This window comes from Carettochelys insculpta, chromosome 28 (assembly GCF_033958435.1).
Source record: "Carettochelys insculpta isolate YL-2023 chromosome 28, ASM3395843v1, whole genome shotgun sequence".
Taxonomy (NCBI): domain Eukaryota; kingdom Metazoa; phylum Chordata; order Testudines; family Carettochelyidae; genus Carettochelys; species Carettochelys insculpta.
In genome coordinates, this window is record NC_134164.1 from 10058837 (window position 1) to 10084214 (window position 25378).

At 45.7% G+C, this 25378-nt stretch overlaps 1 protein-coding gene across 6 annotated transcripts in view; it reads right to left on the reverse strand.

Moving 5' to 3' along the window:
* The window catches only part of TLK2 (tousled like kinase 2), a 78814-nt gene that overhangs the window by 35334 nt on the left and 18102 nt on the right, over window positions 1–25378 (reverse strand). For 3 of the 6 annotated variants that reach the window (XM_074979327.1, XM_074979323.1, XM_074979322.1), the window contains exons 6-12: window positions 25091–25186; window positions 20141–20308; window positions 16672–16767; window positions 15163–15255; window positions 6537–6647; window positions 3996–4132; window positions 172–324 (exon numbers count right to left, since the gene is read on the reverse strand). In XM_074979327.1, the coding sequence (XP_074835428.1) occupies window positions 172–324; window positions 3996–4132; window positions 6537–6647; window positions 15163–15255; window positions 16672–16767; window positions 20141–20308; window positions 25091–25186 (854 nt within the window). The remainder of the gene's footprint in view (window positions 1–171; window positions 325–3995; window positions 4133–6536; window positions 6648–15162; window positions 15256–16671; window positions 16768–20140; window positions 20309–25090; window positions 25187–25378) is intronic. The other 3 variants (XM_074979324.1, XM_074979325.1, XM_074979326.1) reach the window with 3 other exon arrangements.

The window sequence follows — 25378 nt, forward strand, 5'->3', positions numbered from 1 at the left end:
AGACAATATCGACCTCCTATTGTCCAGCAAATTCTCTTGTTCGGCACCAGTCAGGTCCTGAGGGTGCCAGATTAGAGTGGTTCAACCAGTATCCCATTTCCTAGAAGAGATCGATATCCCAGAAAAACATTGCTGTTCTGGAACACCCCAATACAAAGCCATGTTACATACGTTTCATTTTCTGCTCCATTGGTCTTATTCTTGCGCTGTTTTTGTTCATTGCTTGCTGGAGGGGTCTGTCCCATGGCAGGTGGCTTCCGTTTTGCTAACATCTTTCGTTGTCTTTCTATCTCCTCCCGCTGGGAATTTATCCTCTCCTGTTGCCTTTGCGGGAGGGAGCAGGTGGAAAAAGAAAAGGACAGAGACACTACATAAATGCAAGTAATGGAAACAGACTAATTACATGTAAACAGATTAGCAAAATGATTTTCCAAACACTTCTACACCTAGGATGAGTAAATCAGATGCTTCAACACAAAGTATGGAAAGACATGTCAACTGTGCATGTCAAATCTTTCAACTTTGTAAAGTTTAATCAAGAACACGAGGAAACCCTCCAGTGGTTTAAATCCTGTACCCAAATCATAATAATATTCATGCAGGTGATGATCTCTTTACTATTAAGAAGCTAAGATCATCTTAAACACAAACCAGGAATGAATTACAAATTTATACCAAGCCAGGGCAGGAGGCTGACTTTATGAACTATAGCAGTGGTGTACAAAGCAGGGGACACAGCACAATCAGTTGCTGGGTCTCAGGCTTATCCATCTCATTAAAAATGTTGAAATGTTACTGGTTTTATGTCTATGCCCCTTTTCATCTCAAGAGACGGTGGTTAGCAGTGGCTGTGGGGATCTATGGGCAGTGTTTGAGCCTGCAGCTTCTCTCATGGCTTATCTGTCCAATATCAGATTTGCATGGTCGATTGCAATACCCGCATGTCCGTATTTTCGAATTCCTGATTTCTTGAATTCTTGTTTTTATGTATGCATATTCACAGTTATAAACCAATTAATAAAGTTTTTACATTCTGCATATTTATTTCCTTACATGTACTAAAAGGGTTTTTTTCCCCTTCATATGAACATAAATTCCCATCAGTTTGGATTACATTAGAGAGGTTGGGGGGCTCTGCTAACTGCAGGGATAAAAAGTGTGGACAAACATAAAAAGTTTGCTCATCCCTGAACTATACCACTCACTTTTCCACAGGCCCATAGTAGGAACAATTCTATATTACAATCTCCCTACTGCAGGGTTCTTGTTAAATGATCCTTAGCTCTGAAAGGCAACTTCTTAAAGCAACTCAAACCTTCTTCAAACCCACCAAGGATGAATCATCTTGTAGCAGAAAGCAATCATTCAAACTGCCTGATGTTTTAATTTCTCTCTCTCACACAGTTTTGAGAAGTATCAAAATGACTTGAGACTATGTTCCATCAGATTTCAACTACAGTTTGGCACTTAAGTCACAAAATGGGAGGTAGAGACTGTGGCCAAAAGCTTTAAAAAGCCCCTCTATCTTTCCGTGTCTCTTGTAGCAAAAAAGCAAAGAGGAAATTCTTCCCTTTTAAGGAGGTACTGAAACCACTGATCATCTGCACACTGCTTAATGAAATGGGTTCCCAAGTCAAACCTAAAAGAAGTGACTCAATCCTAGGGAACTGTCCAAGCTTTTTGTGACCCTGCACCTCATATTCTTCATAGTGACATTATAGAATATGGCTATACTGCGTTTTATAAAAAAAGACGTGTAATGTAAGGTCTCATTGGAAAAGTTATAATTGGCTGAATCCCATTTGTATGAATGCATCATTTCTGTATCTGAACTTATGAACACTGACTATATCAAATGTAGTTTGGGTGACCCCCACTAGGTAAAATGCAGCCAGTCTAGATAGCTCGCTGTGAAAGGCCTATTCAAGGCAATGGATCATTAGGAAAAAAAAAAAAAAAAAAGGCCTGAGTAGAAGGTTATCCTCCATCTGGCAAACCTTCCTGATAACAGTCCAGATAGCATGTAAATAATGGCTGATGTGACTCAAGTTATACAAGGAAATGTGATCAGACCACATGACTCTGCACTCCTCCTTGGAGTGTCTATTTTTCCACAATTTGGTTTGGGACTTGGGTTTGGAATAAAAGTTTCCCACCATATGCTAATGCTATATAAGGCACAGAATGATATCACCCATCAACCTTCACTCCCATGAAAGCAAATTCCTGGAAAAACCTAAGGAACAAGAAGAGTGAACTAAGGGAAGTGCTGGACCCATGCCAAAGGAACTTGTAACCTGTGTAAGAAAGCCTAGGAGATCCCAAGCTGTAAACCAAGTACAGCTTGTACCTTGAGCATCTACAGGTATGCTTGTATCATCAGACAGGGTCAGAGACTGCTTACGCATATTCAATCTACTATGATAAGCTTAGTTTGTTATGTTAAATTGGTCAGTGTTTGGACCAAGGCAGGACAGTTCAGCTCTGGGATCCTTGGCTTGGAAGTTGGTGGTTATTCTGGCTGCAGTCTCTCTATTGACAGCTCACGCAATGTTTGGTCAGCCTACCGCTGGTTGTATCCCTAGCTGTGCGACAGCTGGTGGAAGTGCAGGACTGGAAGAAGATCTGTGGCTTGTCATAGCAGCAGTCAGTGCACCCAGGATGGTGAGTCAGAGGGCTCAGCAGTACCCGAGTACCAGAAGGTACCTCATCACACCCGCCTCTGCATGCTTATAAAACAAAACACACTAAGCGAGAGATCTGTTTGCATAAGAGTCCCAATTAATGGCCTGGGCCAGGTGGGAATTTACAGGGTACTTCAATTGATGTTTTGCAAAAAAGAATTTGGCATTTCTTTACCCAACTAGTACCCAAAAAAAAGTTCAGTATTGCGGGTTTTCTATTTTAAAACTTCTTTAAAACAACATACAGCTTGATATGACCAACAACAACACATGAAACTGTGCATAGCCATGTAAAGATCCAAGATGTAAGAGACCGAAATCCGAATCCGACTGATTCTTCTCGTGCTCTTCTTCCGCCTCCAGCATTGCACAGGTGGTCAGGTGCACTAGTAATGGTTTTGCCTCTCTGAAGCTTCAGAAAAGGGAAAATAAGATCACCATGCCCAGGTAGCTGCCAACCTGGAAAAGGAGACTATGGGAGGGTCTCTCTCCAAGAGATAACTGGTGCGAATCTATTACTAGAAAAATCTTCTATATGTTTAGTTGCTCTCAAAGAATTTGTTTCATATGGCAAATCTGTTTTCACCACAGACATGCACTGCAGCCATAGATAAACTGTCAGCTAAGATGGGCTTAAAAGGAGCAACTTGATTCTGGCCTAAACCTTAAGATATTTTTGGGAAAAAAAATTCAGCAAAACTTGAGTCCAAAAGAAACATCTCCACTATTTGTTAAAGAACATGTACATAATTCCCCTGTAGCACTTGGAACCAAAGCACTGCTGAAACAAGAACCAGAAGTGCAACTAACTTCACTGATACCCCAAGATGAGCATGTTGTCAAGAGTGCAAAGTACACATCTTTTAATCAAGTTTCACTTCTAACTGAAGGTGTAGGGAAGATAATTAGGGCTACAGAATTTAAATGCTGTTCCTTTACCTCATTCTAGTTCTATTTTCTCTGTATTCAAATGGGTGCAAGATGGAGGCCTTGACTACAAATAGTCACTTACAAAAAAAAAAGTGAGAAGCAGCATTAGCCCAGGATTCTAGCCACTCCAACTCTAATAATTAGACTGACTCCCTAAACTGTAACAGTTTTTACTGGAAGGAAACTCTCTGCTGTATGACTAAAAATGTTGTCTCATGTTGCTTGCGGTTTGTCAAATAGTAGCTTACTTTCAGTCTTTAGTGTGGTAGAGATCACTGCCAATAGCTCAAACATCAGTCAAAAGTGCTTTGGGATGAGAGGCACGAAATATGCATTTTATTTTCTGCTTCATTAGAAAAACATGAGAGTGTCTGCACTTACTTGATGAGGTTCTGAAAAGCGTAGCCATCTGTCCACTGCTCAGTGAAAGAGGCCCCATGCCGGACTGTAGTGAAGTGACCCAGTCTCAGGCGATCCTGCATGCTCTTATCCCTGCACGCCATCTTTTCCTGTTTTGACTGAAGGAAAACAAGACAAACCTCGAAACAGTAGGCGCTAATGATCAATTTTGAGTTGAAAGTTATGCAGCAGTTTAAATACTTTAGTTGTAGCCCACTTAATATTGCCATCCACTCACCCAGTGCAGCTTACCAGCAAAAAACACCAACTGCTTGCTACTCAGCCATTTTAAATTCTGTACCTCAATAGCACCACACATTTGCCAAGGCAACTGGCTGTGCTGGGCTATGGTTTCGCTACAGCAGCTCTGTTGACAGAAGTCTGTCAGAAGAGATTCCCCGACAAACTGTCTGTTGACAGAGTAGGACACACACAAAAGCCAATTGGAAGAGCTCTCCACTCTGTCAACAGAGTAGCTGGACTGCCCAGCCACTCTCTAGACAAAACAGCACTTGGAAGCACAGCAGACAAGGCTGCTCATTGTCTTGGATGCCCTGTGTCGGGAGAAGGCCCCCCAGAGTGTCCACACAGCTTTTTCTGTCAACACAACTTGTCGGCAAAAGGCACTCTTCCTCATCTGGGAGTGGAAGAAAGTTGTCAGCAGAAGTGCCAATTTTTGTCGACATACTGTCGACAAAGCGCATTTTGCGTGTGGATGTTCCACCAGTTTTGTTGACAAAACTAGTTAGTGTGGCTGTAGCCCTGGAGTACAACTTTTACCTTTTCTTTATTTAAAAAACAGAAAGTACCTCTTTTGAGGGTCTTCATTTCCTCCCCAGTTCCATAACAACTCTATTCCACCCCCAGTGGGGCTTAATAGTCAGCCTTGGCCTCCCTCTCCTCCCACTGCACAGTGCTATGTGGTGTTTCAAAGGGGCCTGGGGTGTCTGCTCTTTTTGCCCCCCCATTGTCAGGCCCTTCCACCTCACCTTTAACTGAAACACAATAAAAGTTACCTCTTGTATTAAGAGGGTTATTTGGAATCAGAATATGGTTTTCAATACAACCATATCTGCTTAGGCAGAAAAAGGGGGGGCAGGGGAGAAATGCACCTTCCACCGGCATTAAGGCTGGAGCTTGTTGATCTGCTGGCTCAATTTTAAACTATCACCAGGGGGAAGTATAGTTTTTTAAACAATGTCATAGTATTTCCCCCACTGATACCTGCATGAATGAGATGGTTTAAAAGAAAAAGGTAGTAAATTAAAATTATTTAACTGTAATGAAATCTTTAAACATCAAATCAGCCTGAAAGTTAGTAAGCAATAACCTAGTATTTTCATGTGCTTTCTTTAACAGGTCTCAAAGCACTGTGCGAAGATGCTCTTAGATTTATAGCTAGAAATAGGCAGAGATTAAATGACTTTCACAAAAATAAAAAGTACATCTGACACTTATCTCCACTCCACTATTTTTCCTCAGTTAAACTGTTACATCGGTTGTTTGCAGGTATCAACTAGGGAAACATTGTGGTAGTGTTGAAAACTTGTCTGAATGGCTTCAGTTGCAGCACTGATTGGTCTTAACAGGGTATGACTCCACAACCTAGAAAGCGAATCTGCAACTAGCCAGAGCTGAATGTTGTGTAGAACAGGTGCTGTGTAAGCGTCACACTTCATCTTGATCCTGAGGTACTGGGCTCTTACCACTCAAATGCAGGGCCTCTGAGCAATTATGTGTAATTAATCTGTATTCTAGTCCCCATCTAGTGAGCCAAGGTGGCTTCTTATGCAGTCTCCTCCAATACTCTCTAGCACTGCTAGGGACAAAGATGTTACCTTATAGCTACATGACCAAGTAATACCAAGTGAATTAGAAGATGTGACAACTCCAATTATTCTGCTTAGATGAGTGGAGGCTGGTTTTCTTTTAAGGTTGATGAAAGTAAAGCCAAAAGGCTCTGTACTCTGAAAGTCACACTCTGTTACCATTGCAGAGATATGATTAAAAATGCATAATTCTAATTCTGCAAAAAACAACAAGAAGTCCAATGGTACCTTACAGACTAATACATTCACTGGAGCATAAGCTTTCATTGGCAAAGACCCACCTCATCAGATGCATGTAGTGGAGATTCCAGAGGCAGGCTTAAGTATACAGGCACAATTCAGTCAGGAAAGATGTGGCCCACTCCACAACAGCTGCTGGAAGTGAGCCACATCCTCCCTGACTGATCTGACCTCATTAACTCTGGCCTTCCTCTTGATTGGTGTGAAAACTTATGCCCCAATAGATCTCAGTCTATAAGGTGTCAAGGACTTCTCGTTTTTGTGGATACAGACTAACGTGGCTACCCCCTCTGATACTTGTCACCATGCAATCCTAATTCTGTATTTCAAATGGCTACTACCTTTCTCGAAACTGAAGAGCAAGTTTCCAGGATTCAGGAAAGGTGGGAGAGTTGGTGTGTTTTTCAGAGCAGCACAGCTTTGGATACAGACACCTGGAAAGCTAGCAGCTCACCTTTTCAATAAGGAGCTTCTTACTCATCGTCACACATCTATTCAACCGTTCCTTGTATTTCTCCAGCATCTTTTGCTGTTCATCAATCTGCCTTCTCAAATCACAGTTGGCCTATAACAAAAAGTATACAAGGTCAGTAAAGACAAGATAAGAATTTTCCACTCTCAAGGCTGCCCTGACAAAGTCAAGCCAAGCATCACCTTGAAAAGTTCTCCACTTAGCTGGCTCCAGGCAACAGGTCAGAGAAAAGCAAATGAGCAGTCAACTTACTGCCAAGATAAAAGACCAAGTGAATCCACTCTGTAATGCTCATCTGCCCTCCCCCACCACCATTACCAGAGTATCTGCGCACCTCGCAATCTGATGTATCCTCACTACACTTCAGGAGGTAGAGAATTGCTAGTATTTCACGGTTTGGGAACTGAGGCAGAAGATGATGCAGGGCATGGCTACAATATTTTACAGCAGCATTTCCCAAACTGCGTTCTGCAGAACACTGGTGCTCCATGTAATGTGGATAGGTGTTCTGTGAAAAAATTTTACTGCTAACAATATTTTTACTTCTAATATATTACATATGACACTGTATATCAAAAAATATTAAGGTATACCCATATTTATAATGCATTCATAATAGTATCATTTTTATTCTACTTGTGCAGAAAGTCGATTCAGATTATTTTGGCATGAGTCATGTTCAAAGAAATCATGTGATGCTGCACCTGATATGAAGATCCAACTCTCCAGCATCATTCCTAATATTCAGTGGATTTGTGATCAAAAGATGCAAAAACACTCCTCCCATTGAAAAAAGCTGTCAAATGTTGCTTATTTCCTCCCACCTGTCCTCTCAAAAAATTAAAGATACTTTTCCATACCTAATTTGTTTCGTGGTTTTTTTTCATAGAAAATGTCCCCCATGAGAAAAGGATGGCAGTAACCTTCCTTCTTTCAGCATATTGATGTTTTGTTTTGGGTATGTACTTAACTTTTAATTTTTATACTTATACAGTTGCCAACTCTCCTATCAGAAGGGCATTAGCTGATCACTGAAATTTTCTCTTGTTGTTTTTATGGTCTTTGTAAAGTAAGACATCTATAAAACCTAACTTTTTAAATCAACTTTTGAGCATTACATGAATCAATTGTTCATTATGAGACCCGACCAGCATGCACGTGTTCCATCAATATAGTCCAAGCCCAAAAGTGTTCCGTGGCCAAATCAGTTTGAGTAATGCTGTTTTACAGTAATGCAGCTGCATCACTGCAACCTCTCCAATGTAGCTGCTCCAAGTCGACAGAAGAGAGCTCTCCTATCAGCTGAACTACTCCAGCCCACACAAATGCTTATACTATAGTTACGTCCACACTGCACTTGGGTCTGTGTAACTTACGTCATTGAGGGGAGTGATTTATTCACCTTCCTCCCTGCTCCTACGCTATAGTGCAGATACAGCTCTTGCTATACCTTGTCTAAGTAACTTGCCCAAAATCACATGGGAAGTCTGCAGCACAGCAGTGAATGAACAAGGGTCTCAAGTTCCAGGCTAGCACAGCAATCACTGGATCCTCCTTCCTCTCTAATGAGCACCGACAGGAAGCAGAAAGATGACTGCCTTTGCACTTTCAGCTGTAGGGTTCTCCTCTATGGAACTGTTGGTCACCCTTGCTATTAACATCTCTTCCTAGAAACTAGAATGTATTTCAAGAATATCACATTTGCATGGGTGTCCCCTTTGTTATCTGAGAACGGAAAAGTCAAAGCCAGGAAAAAAAAAAACCACTCATTTGGCATCCAATTAAGCCTGAAGTGGTGCAGGACTGGAGAAAAAAGATTTCACAAGTTTTTCTTGGGGTCATTAGAAAGCAAAATTATTTGTTGCCCTGCCTTACTGGAAACTTGACAAAACCTTTCATGTTTTAAATCTTGCCATATGAAGCATCTCTCTTTTACATACACAGTCTCCTGGATATAGAGGCCAGACACTTAAGTATATTCTTTGCAGAATACGAGCTGTAAGTGTGGTCAGAATCTAAATATTTTTTTACAGAATATATTCCTTACAGAAGATGCTGGAAAAGAGGAAAAAGAGAAGTTACTCACCGTAGTAACGATGGTTCTTTGAGATGTGTCCCCGTGGATGCTCCACAATAGGTGTCGGGCTCGCCGGGCGCCGCAGATCAGAATTCTTCCAGCAGTTTCTCCTGGATTGCGCATGCGCCGGCACGCGCCGCTCCCTTGCGTGTCCCCAGCCATGTGCGCGATCCAGTCCCCGCCAGTTCCTTGACCAACCGCCTCAGATGCTCCCGAAAAACACTACACAGAGATCCGAAGTGGGGAGGATGGGCGGATGGTGGAGCACCCACGGGGACACATCTCGAAGAACCACCGTTACTACGGTGAGTAACTTGTCTTTTTTCATCAAGTGTCCCCGTGGGTGCTCCACAATAGGTGACTACCCAGCAGTAACCCAAGTAAGGAGGTGGGTAATCGGTTTATGTGCAGCTTGCCCCTGAAAGGACTGCTGTCGAGAGGCGGGTATCGTCTTGGAATACCCGATGTAGGGCATAAAGCTTGGCGAAGGTGTCATAGGATGACCGGGTCGCTGCTCTACAGATGTCCTTCAACGCAATGCCCTTGAAGAAGGCTGTTGACGCCGCCACCGCCCTGGTGGAGTGAGCCCTAGGCGGGGCCAGCAAAGGAGTCTTTTGAAGCTCGTAGCACATTTTTATACAGGACACAATGTGCTTTGAGATTCTCTGTGAAGAGAGACCTTCTCCTTTTGACCTGGGAGCGAGAGAGACTAGAAGCCTGTCCGTTTTCCGGAAGGACTTAGTTCTGTCTACGTAGAAGGCCAACGCCCTTCTCACATCCAGGAGATGCAGTCGTGCCTCCTTGCCGGAGCTGTGAGGCTTTGGGTAAAATGAGGGTAAAACTATTGGCTCGTTAAGATGGAACTCTGAAGAAACTTTTGGAACAAAGGCTGGGTGCAGCCGTAAGGTTACGCCTCCTTTGAGAATACTGTGCAGGGCGGCGTTGCCATAACTGCTGCAAGCTCACTGACCCTGCGAGCTGACGTAATTCCAAGGAGGAAGGTTGTTTTTAATCGTAAGGAGACGTAGGGGAACCGCGGCTAATGGTTCAAAGGGTGGACCCATGAGCGTGCTGAGCACCAGGTCCCACGATGGCGGGAGTGGTTTCCGAGGGGGGTACAGGTTTACCAACCCCTTCAAGAACCTGGTAACAATAGGATGGGCAAATACCATGGGCCCCTCCTCTGTATGCCGAAAGGCTGATATAGAGGTGAGGTGGACTTTTGGTGAGGATAATGAAAGTCCGTCCCTCTTGAGGTCCAATAAGTATTCAAGTATTACTGGTATAGGAAAGTCAAGGGGAGCTAACTGCTTGGCGGAACACCAGGCTGTGAATCAAGTCCATTTCTGCTTATAAGTCCTCCTGGTGGAGGTCCATTGGCTACTTTCCAGGACTTGTTGTACTCCCTCCATGCATGTACTTTCTAAGGAGCTGAGCCATGGATTAGCCATGCTTGTAGGCGCAGGCTCTGAGGGTTTGAGTGCACTACGGACCCCTGGGCCTGCGTGAGTAGGTCCGGCACCACCGGTAGGGGGAGCGGTGGGCGGTGAGACATGCGCAGAAGCATGGGAAACCATTGCTGCCGATCCCACGTTGGGACTACCAGCTCTCTCCCTTCTGGCTTTCTGCAAGACCTTGTGGATAAGCGCTGTGGGGGGGAATGCGTAAAGTAGGGGGCCCTTCCATGGAATCATGAATGCGTCCCCCAGGGACCCCCGCCCCGCTCCTGCCCTGGAGCAGTACTGGGGACACTTCTTGTTGTGCTGTGTGGCAAACAGATCGATCTGGGGAAACCCCCATGTATAAAAGATTGGTCGTAGCAGATCGGCGTGGATCTGCCATTCGTGCATGAGTGCGAAGCGAAGCGCCTGCTCAGCTGATCTGCTTTCACGTTGTGAGCGCCCGGCAAGTACGAGGCTTTCAACATAATGTTGTTGGCGATGCACCAGTTCCACAGTCGGACTGCTTCCGCACACAGGGCGTGGGATCGGGCTCCTCCTTGTCGATTTATGTAAAACATAGTGGAGGTATTGTCTGTATTGATCCCGACTACTTTGCCACATATGTGGTCCCGGAAATGCTTGCAGGCGCTGAACACTGCTCTGAGCTCCAGTATGTTTATGTGCAGTGACTGTTCCGCAGGGGACCATAGTCCTTGCGTCACCTTGTCGCCAACGTGCGCTCCCCTTCCTATGTGGGAGGCATCGGTAGTAAGAAAAATAGAAATTTGTGGTTGGTGAAAGGGCACCCCTGCTAGCAAGTTCTTGGGGTTTACCCACCACGCCAGGGATATGCGCACCTCTGTCGTGGGCGCCACTACCCTGTGAATGGTGTGGGATGCCGGTTTGTAGACGCTCGCCAGCCAATGCTGTAGGCTTCGCATGTGCAATCTGGCATTCTGTACCACAAATGTTGCTGCCGCCATATGGCCCAGCAGCTGTAAGCACGTTAAGACCGGCACTGTGGGGCTGTATGTAATGACTTGCACCAGCGTACTGATGGCGCGAAAGCGGGCGTCGGGTAGATACACCCTTGCTGTGATAGAGTTTATGCGTGCCCCTATGAACTCTATGTCCTGTGTGGGGTCGGTCTTTGACTTTGCGAGGTTGATGACTAGGCCCAGCGAAGAAAACGTGTCCGCTGTGACGCGTATCATGCGTAGGACCTCTGCCTTCGAGGCTCCTTTCAGTAGGCAGTTGTCCAGGTATGGAAATATGAATACCCCCTGTCTGTGCAGGTAGGCTGACACCACTGCCAAGGTTTTGGTAAAGACTCTGGGGGCTGAGGAGAGGCCGAACGGAAGAACCCTGTACGGGAAGTGTTCCTCGCCAACCACAAAGCGGGGGAAGCGCCTGTGTGCTGAATGGATCGTTATAGGAAAGTAAGCATCTTGTAAGTCGAGGGCTCCAAACCAATCTCCATTGTCCAGTGCTGTGAGTATGGAGGCGACTGTAATCATCTGAAACCGTTGCTTGCGCAAGTAGCGGTTGAGGCCCCGAAGATCTAAGATGGGCCTCCAGCCTCCTGTTTTCTTCTCTGTGAGGAAGTAGCGTGAATAAAACCCTTTCCCCTGGAATTGTTCCGGCACTCTTTCCACCGCCTCTATGAACATAAGGTGGTCCACCTCCTGTTTGAGCTTCGCCTCGTGGGCAGCGTCCCGGAGGTGGGGCCTGGAGGGAGGCTTCGCCGGTGGGAGCGACTGGAAGGGGATAGCGTAACCCGTGGCTATGATCTCCAGCACCCATTTGTCTGCGGTGATCTTTTGCCATTGGGAATGAAATGGTCTGAGGCGATGATGGAACATGAGGTGAGAGTGGCATTGCGCGATGGTAGTGATAGTGCAGCCCTCGACATGCCCGTCAAACTTGTTGCCTTTGGGCCTGTCCCGAGGGTGTACGGTTTTGTTGAGAACGTTGCCTGGGAGTTCTGTACTGTTGCTGCTGCCCTTGGTTGTAGCCCCATTGATACTGCGCACGCTGTGGTTGGTACGGGTAGCGTCTTTGCTGAGGGTAATATTTTTTCTTCCTATATGGAGGAGTATAAATACCCAGGGTTCTAAGTGTAGCTCTCGAGTCCTTACTGGAGTGGAGGACCGAGTCAGTTGAGTCTGCCAACAACTTTTGCGTGTCAAAGGGAAGATCCACGATCTTTGCCTGTAGATCCCTCGGGATGCCCGATGTCTGGAGCCAGGATTCTCTACGCATGACCACTGCTGTAGCCGTTGAGCGTGCCGCCGTATCTGCCACATCCAGGGAGACCTGGACTCCTGTCCTCGAAGCGGCATAGCCCTCTTGCACAATTGCCTTTAACACTGGCTTCTTATCTTCCGGAAGTGAATCCATGAGAGAAGTAAGCCTGGAGTAATTATCGAAGTTATGGTTCGCTAGGTGTGCCGCATAGTTTGTCATTCTCAATAGCAGGGTGGAAGAGGAATATACCTTCCTGCCAAACAGCTCTAGCTTCTTGGCATCTTTGTCCGATCCCCCCCGATTTGTACTGAGAAGTCTTTGACCTCTGCTGGGACGATTTGACCACCAGTGAGTTCGGCTGTGGGTGACTGAAGAGGAACTCCATACCCTTTGCCGGGACGAAGTACTTCTTATCCGCTCTTCTGTTCATAGGCGGAACAGAGGCCGGAGTCTGCCATATGATAGTGGCTGACTCCATAATGGCTTCGTCCAGCGGGATAGCAATTTTGGATGAAGCCAGGGGTCTCAAATTTTTTAGGCGTTTGTGATGTTTCTCCTGCACTTCTGCCGTTTGAATGCCTTGCGTGAAAGCCACCCTTTTAAACAGCTCCTGAAACTGTTTAAGGTCATCTGGGGGAGCGACATCCCCGGGGGCCATGGCCTCATCTGGGGAGGATGAGGAGGAACCACTAGGGTAAACCTCCCTCGAACTCTCAGGTTCCTGCGGCCGATGGTGTACCTGCTCGTTGGAGGATTGCAAAGGAAAGTCTCGGGGTTCTAAAATTAACTCCCCTTGAGATAACTGAGTTTCCATCCCCGCCCGGGAGTGTCCACGGGGGTATTGGCTGGCCGGGGGGAACCTGCCCCTGGGCGTAGGCCTGGGCTGTCTGTGTCCAGCATGATAGGAACAACCATGGCAGCACGGGCCTGGGGACGGAGACCTGGACCACTCTCGGGGTGTGTACCCCCGATGTCTGGGAGAGCGAGACCTCCGCGATGACACAGATAGCGGTGACACTGGTTTGTGATAGTACTCCAGCAGATTCGATCCCAGAAAGGGTGAAGGTGGCCCAAGCCATGGTGAAATTGGTTGGAGGAACGGAGGAGGTGGTTCTGGATAGGCCGGTGGATACCCAGGCCTTCTGGGCGGCGTATGTAGCACAGGGGGAGAGCTTGTTGTTAGCAGCAGCGCAGCCCTGTCTGGAGAAGGGCTGCGGTGCCGGGTTTTTGCTCTTGCCTTTGCCCTCCCCTGCGGGGCTAGCACCGCCCCCTTCCGCGCCAGGGATCTCGGCCCCGCAGTCGGCGCCGCGCTCTGCCCACTCAGCTGCAGTGCCATGCGGATAACGTCCTCCGGTGCCTGCGGGCTCCGTGCCTGCTGGCCCTGAACCGTTGGTGCCGTGGGGGTCGGTGCCGCCTGTGGCGGTGTCCCTGGTTCCTGCGCTGGCCTGGCCGCCGCTCTAGGCGCTGCGCATGCTGGCTGTTTTGTAATCGGAGGCTCAGCCTCTGCCACGTGCGCTGCCATGGTGCCGCTTGCCTGAATACACGGCTGGGGGCTGTGTGCTCCGCCCGTCCCGCTTGCTGAGACCACTGGCAGGGATCGAGCTGGGGAGAGCTTCCTCCGTTTTTGCACCGAGGGGGTCAGAAAAGCTGCCTTCCTTTTGTGGAACCCAGAGGGCCCTTCTGATTGCCTCTCCGGCGCATCTGGCTGGAGGGCCTTATCAAACAAGAGCATTTTAAGATGCATTTCTCTGTCTTTTCTTGCCCTGGCTGTGAGCTTAGCACAGTGGGAACACTTCTGGGTAATGTGCGATTCCCCCAGGCATCGGATGCGTTCACTATGCCCATTGGAGGCCAGCATAGCTTCACGCCAGGACTCTCACTTTTTAAAGCCTGAAGAAGCCATCTCAGTGAGTCTTTTACTGTTAAGAGGGTATTTAGCACCTTATCCATGCCTGTTTACCCGAATTGTGGACCCTGGCCTGCAGGGCAGCGGGCGGCCTACTGGCCTTCACGTCCACTCTTCTTCTCCGCTCCTCTCTCTCTTTTTTTTTTGAAAAAAAGAAAATTTACACGTAGAAACACTGTCTAAATCTGACTCTGGCCGTAGCCTGAGTGGATTCTGTCTGCAGCCGATGGCGGTTGAGAAGGAACTGGCGGGGACCGGATCGCGCACGTGGCCGGGGACGCGCAAGGGAGCGGCGTGCACCGGCACATGCGCGATCCAGGAGAAACTGCTGGAAGAATTCCGATCTGCGGCGCCAGGCGAGCCCGACGCTTATTGTGGAGCACCCACGGGGACACTCGACGAAGAAGTTCAGTTTTGCTTTCTGCTCCTTGACTCTTGCTTCCTTCTGGTAGACAACATGCGTGTGTCTGATCGGTCCTCTAGATAGGGTTTCCTGTCCCTACAGAATATTTTTGTAGTGCTTCATATGCTTTTTAATTTAGAGAACAACTTCCGTCACTCCTCTTGGGAGAGTTATATCTTCTAGATTTCATCAATTAGTATAAAATCCTCTACTCTACAGATTTTCCTCTACAGATATTTTTTTCTGTACAAATAAGGATATCAAGTAGTTGCACCTTTAAGGCCTGAAGAACTTGGTATTTCTACATATACTGGCAAGTCTGCCCATAATGGCTGCCTCAAGAAGAGCTCATCAGCCTAACCAATTTGTCAATTATCCTTTGAAAAGTTATTTGTTACCTCCTTCTCCAATAGTGTCTGTTCCCCCAAATGTAGTACAGAAAATCCTGATTTGTGCACGCGTTTTATTCCTGCAATATCAGGATGCGCCATAAAGCAGCTCTTTTATACCAGTCTTTCCTTGTTCATACTTACTCTTAGTAAGTCATCTATTCTCCCCTCCTTCTTCTCCAGGTCAGAGTTTTTATTATTTTCTAGTGCAGATATTTTTTCCATTGTGAGGTCAGACTGCAGAGACAAGCATCACAAATTAAAGTCAGAACCAAGTGGCTATTATTTCACCTACCTGAAAGCTTACTACAGACTCATCTTCAGCCATTTGTCATGGTTCTGACTAGTTTATTCTAGAAAGCAGGCTTTGTGCATTCTAAAACTTTAGTAAAGCCAGAATTCATTTGACTTTTCATTCCGCCAGGGTACATACACCTCATGGTCAGACAACAGAGTGCGCACATAAGCATTAGAGAACTCAGCCATGGTGAACAGGGAAACTGAAGGGGCATTTCAAGAGTTTTGAAAAAGCCACACCTGCTGCTTCAAATACAGATTCCTGAACTTTCTTTAGTGCCCTTAAAGCTTCTGGATTTCAGTGTTCTTCCAGGAAACAGAAACACAGCTAGCACAAGTAAGGGCTAAAAACGCATGACCTCTCAGCAAGAATTTCAAATGTAGTTTTGTTCCAAACTAAAATTGATAGAGTAAGATTACTACGCATGCTGAAGAGTTCACACTGGCCATGACATACCCATGCTATTAATTAGCCAGTACATTAGTCTTTACTCAGCCCAAAGCTGGCCTTGTGGGGAAGTGACATATCTGGCCTTCACTTTCTATTTGTATATGCTTCCTTTAAATCACCTTCCCTGAATTGAACAGTTTCCTTTTAACAGCAGAAACAAACAAATCTTTGTTTCCCAGGCAGCTGGTTCCTCTGCTGTTGCCTGGGGTCCCAGCTGCTGGCAGAGCTGTACCATCCATAGGATGGTTCAGGGCAGCCCCCATCCTACAGATGGGACCCAGGAGATTACCTGGCTGGCCTGGTGCTGGGCTACTCAGACTTCAGGGTCAGAGGGGACTATCATCATCTAGTCTGAACCTCTGCACATCACATGCCACAGAACCATAACCCACTCATTCCTACAATAGGTTCATAATGGCTCACTGAAGACTTCAGACTGTGACCTAGAGACATCAAGTTACGGAGAATCAACCACATTTGCTCTACTTCAAACCAGCATGTGACCCATACTGAAAAGAAAATTAACAAACACCACACACGACAACATCTCTGCCAAGCTGACCTGGGGGGAAAACCTTCCCTGACCCCAAATATGACCACCAGTTAGATCCTGAGTATGTCTTTCATTGGGTCTGAAAGTGTTTTAGAAAGTAATCTCCAAGATTAGTTACAGAGGTTAAGTATTCACTGTAAAGAGAGAGGCACAAGAGGAACTTGAACAAGGTGACAATACAGCAACATAGTCATAAATAGAGCCAATGATCCAAACTGAGTCCTTTGGTGAAGCCCCTCCATTGCCGCCTACCAAGACTCATGTCCCACTTTTCTCCTTCCATGCCAAAGAAACACCAAATGTAAAGTTTTGATGTAAGGGTGCAATGTGCTTTATAGTTTTTGGCCTATACCTGTGTCTGCTTGTGCTGGACGGAAATCTGTTTTTGGGAGGTGGAGGAATGCTCTGTGTTCCCTGATCCCGTAGAAGAGGGACTGCCTTGCTGGGCCTGCAATAGAAAGTCAACATTGTTACACTCTACCAGTTATTAACATGACTGCAATTGCTCATGCAAAGGACACACACTCCTCATTGCTATATGGAAGATACTGTCTAGTCTCAACACGATGTAAAACCATTTCAAGTGCCACAGAAGTGTAAGGTATCAAAAGGAAAACAGATTTTTCAGAAAACTCAATTCAGTCTGCAGAGTTGGCATCTTGTGATTTTTGTCATGAGTTTCATGATCATTGTTTTCCTTAAAGCCTCAGCCTCTGGAACCATGTGGATATATTATGAATTCTGAATTAATTCTAAAGAAAAATTAAGTTTCTAGCCCTCATGCCTGTGGAGAAAGTTTCAAAATGTGATCCCAGTGCATTCTAAAGGCTCAAAAAGCAGAAGGCAAATAAACACCAATTCTATTACTTTTGCATATACTCTCCTGAGTTTAAACATGCTCATGATTTTCAGTGAGCCTGACCCCTGAACATTCAGGGTTGGTGATACTGTAAAGACACAATGTTTCCAGAAACTTCAGTAACATTTTGTTAAAGAAAATTATCTCAGCTATCCTTTGCAGTGTTGTTGTGGTCATGCTGGTCCCAGGAAATTAGACACAAAAGGTGGGTCAGGTAATATCTTTTCTTGAAACTACTGCTTTTGGCGAGGGTAAAGGGGAGAGAAGCCCCTGAGTTTATACAAAGCTCTTCTTCAGGCTTGAGTAAAACTTTCTAAAGACCTCTGACCTTGACTTAAAGGCAACAAATTATGCAAATGTTACCACTTACTCTAGACCAAACCAGCAAGTGACCCATACTGAAGAGGAAGTGAGAAAAATCCCAAAGTCTCTGACACCTTAAAAAAAAAATATTACAGCCTTGAGAAGTGTCACAGCTAAGTACAAGGTGGAATAAATTGTTCAACTTAAGTAGTTCACCTTGAATTGCGCCTTGAAATGCATTAAGTGGCCTGTTAACACCTCTCGGCTACGTCTACACGTGAATGCTACATCGAAATAAGCTATTTCGATGAATAACATCTACACGTCCTCCAGGGCTGGTGCCGTTGACGTTCAACACCGGCGTTGGGCAGCACTACATCGAAGTAGGCGCTGCAGGGGAGCGTCTACACACCAAAGCGGCCCACATCGAAATAAGGGTGCCAGGAACAGCTGCAGACAGGGTCACAAGGCGGACTCAACAGCAAGCCGCTCCCTTAAAGGGCCCCTCCCAGACACACTTGCACTAAACAGCACAAGATCCACAGAGCCGACAACTGGTTGCAGACCCTGTGCATGCAGCATGGATCCCCAGCTGCAGCAGCAAGAGCCAGAAGCCCTGGGCTAAGGGCTGCTGCACACGGTGACCATAGAGCCCCGCAGGGGCTGGAGAGAGCGTCTCTCAACCGCTCAGCTGATGGCCGCCATGGCGGACCCCGCTATTTCGATGTTGCGGGACGCGGATCGGCTACACGTGCCCTACTTTGATGTTCAACGTCAAAGTAGGGCACTATTCCCATCTCCTCATGAGGATAGCGACTTCGCCGCCTCATGTCGATTTCAACTTCGAAATAGCGCTCGCCACGTGTAGACATGGCGGGCGCTATTTCGAAGTTGGTGCGGCTACTTCGAAGTAGCCAGCACGTGTAGACGCAGCTCTCCAGTCACAGAATCACAGAATTCTAGGGCTGGAAGGGACCTCAGGAGGTCATCTAGTCCAGCCCCCTGCCCAAAGCAGGATCAACCCCAACTAAATGATCCTAGCCGTGACAATGTCAAGCTGGGACTTAACCTCTAGGGATGGAGATTCTACCACCTCTCTCAGTAACACATTCCAGTGCTTCACCACTCTCTTAGTGAAATAGTGTATCATAATATCCAGCTTAGATCTCCACCAGTGTAACTTGTGACCATTGATCCTTATTCTGCCATCCCTCACTACTGAACAGCTTCTCTTCACTCTCCTTAGAATTGTTTTTCATAATGGGGATAAATAGTAAAACTGGGAAGGGCTCATTTTTGAAGGTGCTGCAGAGGTTTCCTCTGAGGAGGAGTGAGAAATCAGATTGAGTTATTGCTCTGTGATGATTTTATCAGCAGGACTTTTATCATTTTTCTGTGAGAGGTCATGTGAGAGTGCAGTGATTATCTTGTTGACTGTTACTGATATACTGAGTGCACTACCAAACCATGTGTGATGGGTGCGAATAACATCCGTAGGTCTTGAAAGGTCTGTTGTAGGGGACATTGGTAATTGCACCATCTGCTGTTCTGGAAGGGCATGATGCTGCTTTGAGTTGGTCCGTCTGTCCTGATCTGTAGGGAGCCTGGTGAGGGTAAGTAAACAACTGCACATAGCTGACTGGCGGCTTTTATGACCAGATCAGACAATGATGGAGATTCCACAATTTATTCCAGTGCTTAGCCAGCATGACAGTTAGGAAGTTTTTCCTAATGCCAATCTAACCCTTCTTTGTTGCAATTAAGTGATAAGAGGTGTATGTTTGGAGGGGGTGTCACTTCTATATTGAAGCAGGTTCTTCTGGAGTATGGGGGTGGCCCATTTTACTGTGTGATCTGCTTCTCCAGTGGAATGTCCTTGTTTGGCTTGAAAACAAATGCATAATTTTGCTAGATAACCAAAATAAGGGACTGAATAGACACATTGCTATAAACAAACACAAATCCAACCTACAACTCCCTTAACCTGTGCATCAGCTTAAGGCACCTCAAACACACTCTACCTCCCCATCCCCCCATGACTGGAGAGATGATAATCAACCACTTAACCTTGAACAACAAGGAGTCCAGTGGCACCTTAAAAACTAACAAATGTATTAGACGTTAAGGTGCTACCAGACTGTTTTTGCTGACAGACTACAGAGCTACCCTCTTAACACCTTGAATGGTGCCTTATGCTAAACAATTTATGTTATCTTGTACTTAGCTGTGACACTCTTGAGTACATTTCCTAGACTTGAAGAAAGGCGCTGTGCAAGATCTAAAGTTTCTCTCTCACCAAAAGCAGGTGGTCCAACAAAAGTTATTAACTCACCCACCTTACGTCTCAAGCGTATTGGCAGTTATTCTGGCTTTGAGAATACTTTCCTTTTGTTTAAGTCTAAAATCAGTCAGGAATCAAATTTGGCTTTATCGGTTTAGCTTCTTAAATTGAAATAAAAGGCTCTCCATCAGGTAGATTTTCCGAGTAGGCAAGCCTAGAGATCCAGCACTTTTCAGATAGGTAATGATGCTAAAGATGTCACTAATAATTGAGGCTGGATGCAAACACAGAGTCCTACAGCTGAAAGGCTCCACATCCCATTCCCAATCCCTTAATACAGCCTCTACCCGGAGCTTGGGTCAGTTGGAAACTGCTCACCGAAACAAAAGCAATACAGAGGCCAGCTCCCCTCTGTGCCAGCTGCTCACTCTCAAGCCGCTGTTTTGCCAGCATCATAGACATCAGCGTTGGCAGAGGAGAGTGTTCTTCCTGCGGCTCCTTTGCAGAACTGCCATCTACCCCATATAGTGGCTGCTCCACTCGCCGCTGTAATACATTTAAAAAAAATACAATACACCTTTAAAAAAAAAAAACCAAATGATTCTCTGGCTCTGCCAAAACTGTTGTCAGCCAAGCCGCTCATCAAGGGAGAGCCAGCAAAGAGAGGATCCGATAACAAATGCAGGACTCCTGGAAAGACTGCTATAATAGCAAAGGTCAACAGAAGTGACTGTCTGAAACACGCTGCAGTGCATGTGAACATACCAGATAATGAAAATATTGCCCCTCTCCACATTTGCACATTTTGGGACCCTCAAGCAAAGGGCTGAAAACCCAAACCCTTAACTACAATATCTTAAGTCAGGTCTTTTAACTCCTTCAGGGCTCAGAGCCACACACTCTAGCTCTTACAGACCTCAGATCACTTAAGGTCAATATTATCATCCCCATTCTATAGGTGTTTTGTATCTGGTTGGTTATAGCCACCCAACTTCATAAGAGGTGTAGATGTATCCATTCTATAGATAAGTGAACTGAGGCAGAGTTGCTCAAGATAAGCACTTTAATGACACAATATCAAGTCCCTACCACAAGTAAGAGATAACCCTATTTCAGAGCTTTTCAGGAAGTACACATATACTGAGGCTAAAGTGAAACCACTTTCACCTCTTGCACAGTGGTTTCCTAACTGTTGTGCATGGCTTAGTATCACTGGAAAATGAAACTACATTACCTACACTAACTGAAGTTACGACAGTGGAATGCCAAGTACCAGATATTTGTAGGTGTAATGCAGTAAGCTTTAAAGACTGAGAACTGCCCATCTGACTTTGATACAGTCAAGAGAGGGGTGCCTGCACATGTCATTGCTGAATCAGATACAGAAAGTTCTGGTAACCCTAAAATGGTTTTACTCAGATGTTCTTCAAAGCAGAGCTATCCTGTCTGTACTGCTGTTCAGGGTTGCTGCCCTTGGACCTATGCTTTCAGAGGCCCCAACTGGCCCCCCACTCAACCATCCTCTGGATGGGACAGTCCACCATATTGAGGTTAACCAGTAGGGGCAGCACAGCTAGGGGGATTACGAAGGGAGCCTGGGGCCAGTTGGGTCCCTGAGGGAAGTGGAGAAACATTGTCCCGACCCACTTCTGCTCTGTTAAGCCCTCTGCTTCCCCAGCCCACTGTTCCGCTCCCAAGCAATGCAGGGCTTGGGGAAATGAAGTAAAGTGGGTTGGAACTAGATCACTCCGTGTCCACTGCTATGGTGAAGTGGAACAACCTGACAGGAAGACGGGCAGAAAACCGGAGCTAGCTAGTGGGTTGCTTTGCTTCCTGTGGATCCTACTGCCACAGTAAGTGTGGGGGGACCTTGCTGCCACCCCAGCGCCCCTGGTAATCCCTTGGGTCGGATCGCTTGTGGGATGGAGTTTTGGGGAAAGGAGGCAAGGGGGGGAATGGAAAGAGGTGGAACAGGGTGGGGTTGCACCGGGCCCCACCCTCCAAGAGACAGCTCTACTTCAAACCAGTTCCTTGCATGTTGCCTCATTAAAATACTGTGCAGTAGATCCCCAAGATACGTGCAAATTGAGCGCGTGCATCTTGGGTTAATGCAACTGAGTGGCAAGGAGCTGGCACCTGGCACTCCCCGCCACTCAGAGGAGCAGGAAAACTGACCAGCTGCTGTGCTGGTCAGTCTTCCCTTTCCTGTGAGCAGGGGGGCAGCCCACTGCCAGACTGTCAGCTGCCCCCACACTCACAGGAGACAGGAAACTGACCAGTGGCTGCAAGCACAGGGGAGCCTGGGAGCCAGGCTGCTCCCTGGTTCCCAGCTCCTCCTAACTTGTGCAAAATTTAAGTTACGTGAGGTTGCCCAGGAATGCAAACTTTGCATAACACGGGGGAGGGGGGGAACAACACAACACTACTGTGCATGGAAACATCTCTCTCCTCATAGCTATATTTTTCCACCAAGCAGCCTCTTCTCCTCTGCATCTGCACTGAAGGTAGGACAGAGGTTATTTTAAAAGATTAAAAAACGTTCTTTAGTTCAAATGATTATCCAAAACATTTACTCTGTCCAGCAAGAGAAATGCCACATCTCTACCTTCCTTTCAGAGAGTGAGCTTTTATGGTGGGGGGGCACATTGCAACAACTAAAATCTGAGCAGAGGGCTGTGAAATCAGCAACTAAGGGATACAAGGACATGAGGTGGGCAAGGGATATCCTAGGAAAGCTGGGCAACCTTTCTTAAAGATATTACCTTTCCTGAGCCTGGGCCACAGACAAGCTTACTATGAAGTGGGAACGACTGATAATATTTTCATAATAGATTCTTAACTTCTTCTACACCAACATATTAATTCCTAAACTGGGAATGTTATTTAGTTTTCTTCTCTTTTCTTCTGTTCCTACTGTTACTGCCTTTTCCTTCTGTAGCCAAAGCAAAGGTTTCACAAATGCAAACTACTAGTTCTATGTAAGCACAAAGTTACAGTTGGAGAACCAGAACTGTAGAAAAGGAATCTGAAGAGCACTAGGCATGGACATAGTTAAGAAGCTGCTTTTGACCAAGGTGTCCCTGCCCTTAGACACGTACAAATTATGCCAGGAATACAGAGATTAGAAGGAAGAAATTCCAGTCAGAAGGGGCAAACCTGGGAAGGGACCAAGTTTTGGGGTCCCAAGATCACAGCCAATGGAGCCTGTGTCCTTGCAGACAAGAGAACCCTAATCCCTTGTTTTAAGAGGGGAAAATGTTACAGAATTTTACTGGAAACCAAGTGCAACTGAACTGGTCCCTCTGAACTAAGAGGCCAATATTCTCACAGAAGCCACCCACACCTTCTCTTTTTCCTTTATATTTTTATCTAAGCTTGTCTGGTGACTGCAGACTGTTTTGTTTTCTCCAGCTGGGACTATGAGGGGAAGAAACAAGCTGCCACAGGACTGAGCACCAGAGCTACTACACCTTTCAGCACTGAAGAAGTTGGGACAATTAGATGTGCACACTTGTGCTCCTGACACAGCTCCTAAGAGAGGCACTCTTCCAAAAACAAATGCACGACAAGTGCATTTTGTTAAAAAGACGACTCAGTTAGCCGATGCCGCCTGTAATATCAGTTTTGACTGCATGGGATGGGTTCTCTCCAGGTCTCTCTCTATGCAATACATTAAAATGCAAAAGCACTGAAGAGAACTTCCCCTTATGCACTTAACCACCAGATCCCAGAATCTAGGGGGAACAATCGTTTTAAATGTTGTGAATGTAAAGTGTCACCCATAATGTGCCATTGAGATTTTTGCATTTAAACTTTTCTTTTTAAAGAGACAAGGTGTTGCTGGGTTACATATAGAAAAAAAGTAAAAAATAATCTAGTGTGAGGTCTTAAATCCCTATTAACTTTAAGGCAGCACTGGGAGGGTTTCATTAACATCTGGTGACCTACACTGGTGTCTGAGGTCCACTCTCTCTCTTTTGTGGCACTCCACAGGATACAATGCACAGTCCCAGAGCAATCAGCACTGGAATTTAGACAAATGTGTGTTTAGGAGGCATGTAAATGAATTCAAAACAGATTAGCCAGGAAACCTCATATGATCTATTGTATCTGGTTAGGTAGTATACTCTGCTCCAGAAGAGACTTCAAACTGCCACACTGTTTTCCAAATACTCAAGAAATTTGAGGATTAGGTCCAGGCCATATTCAAAGGGGGAGTTTTATAAAGGTACTCATACAATTCTAACAAAAGCCGCTTCTTGAATATCTTTAAAATTTATTTCAGAAATTAATTCTCTTCACATCTGAACTTTGCAAAAGGCGCAATGGAATTCTCTCAGTGAAGGAAGTCTGGTAATGGGCACACAACACATTGGAAAGCTTTTACTTATTTTCCCAAAAAGCTCCAAGCACCTGAAAACTAGCTTGGCCTAAAAGATCCTTCAGCACTAACAAGGAATTACAGGTTGAACCTCTCTAATGCAGAACTCTTTCATCCAGCAACATCCATAATCTGGCATGATTTTAGTTACCTGAACAACCACTTCTCATGGGTGTGGCCAACTTTCCCATGGTCCCATAATTTGTTTACAGTCACCAGTCCTGGCTCTCAGTGCTCTGTGCTGTTATTTAGCTGTCATTTATCCCTCAATGTCTTCTCAGAGCTCAGTAAGCAGTGGAAATATTGGTAAATGCTGCTAGATGTTATTGACCTCCCATTGCTTGAGAAATTCTCTTGGCACCGGACAGGTCCTGATGGTGCTAGACTAGAGAAGTTCAACCTGTATTTCTATTCAGTAACTCTATGGACCCCAATAAAAAAGAAATCAGGATAACATGGAGCAAAGCACCATGCAGATGTTGATTAAGCCAGTCCTGTCTCTGGAAAACCTCACAAATCGACAATAGACAAGACAAAACAGTGCAGAACAAGGAATGCAACAGGCAAGCAGAGAGATCAGAATGACAGAATGGAAAATGTGTTAGTTCTACTTTTTCTGTTATTACGAACACAGGCCAATCCACAGCGTTTTAAGACAGAACTCATCCATAATCTATCAAGGAACGGTCTCTGGTGTTTGGTACGTGTACAATAAGCTGTTTTAAGGTTACAGTTACTTGGAAACAAACATGCCCACATCAGGCCCTGGACCGCTGGTTTTACAGCTTTGATCCAGTGTATTAGCATGACTGCAGCATCACTGAAACTAATTCAGAGACTAAATAAAATCCAAATTCCTTTCAGTAACTGTGGTAACAATCTGCCTATTTGTTCTCTGTCACATATCCACTGCATTATTTAACACCTTCCTCAGAGGGAATACTTACTGGTAAGGGATTGGATAAGGAATGCTGTGGTGAGGATCGGGCGACAGGTGGCACACTTCTGCCAGGACTGGTTCCTGGACCACTTCCCCCAGCAAACTGACCAAAGAGATACATACGATCAATCACTCCATAAAGATATTATGCTTAAGCAAGTTTATGGGGGGAAAAGACAGAAGCTGCACATTTATCTTAAAGCATAAAGATCTTCCCTACAAGTCCTACTAACCTGTTTAAGTGGACACTGAAGATAAGAAATAAAAACTTTGCTGAGGTCTTGTCATTTACAAA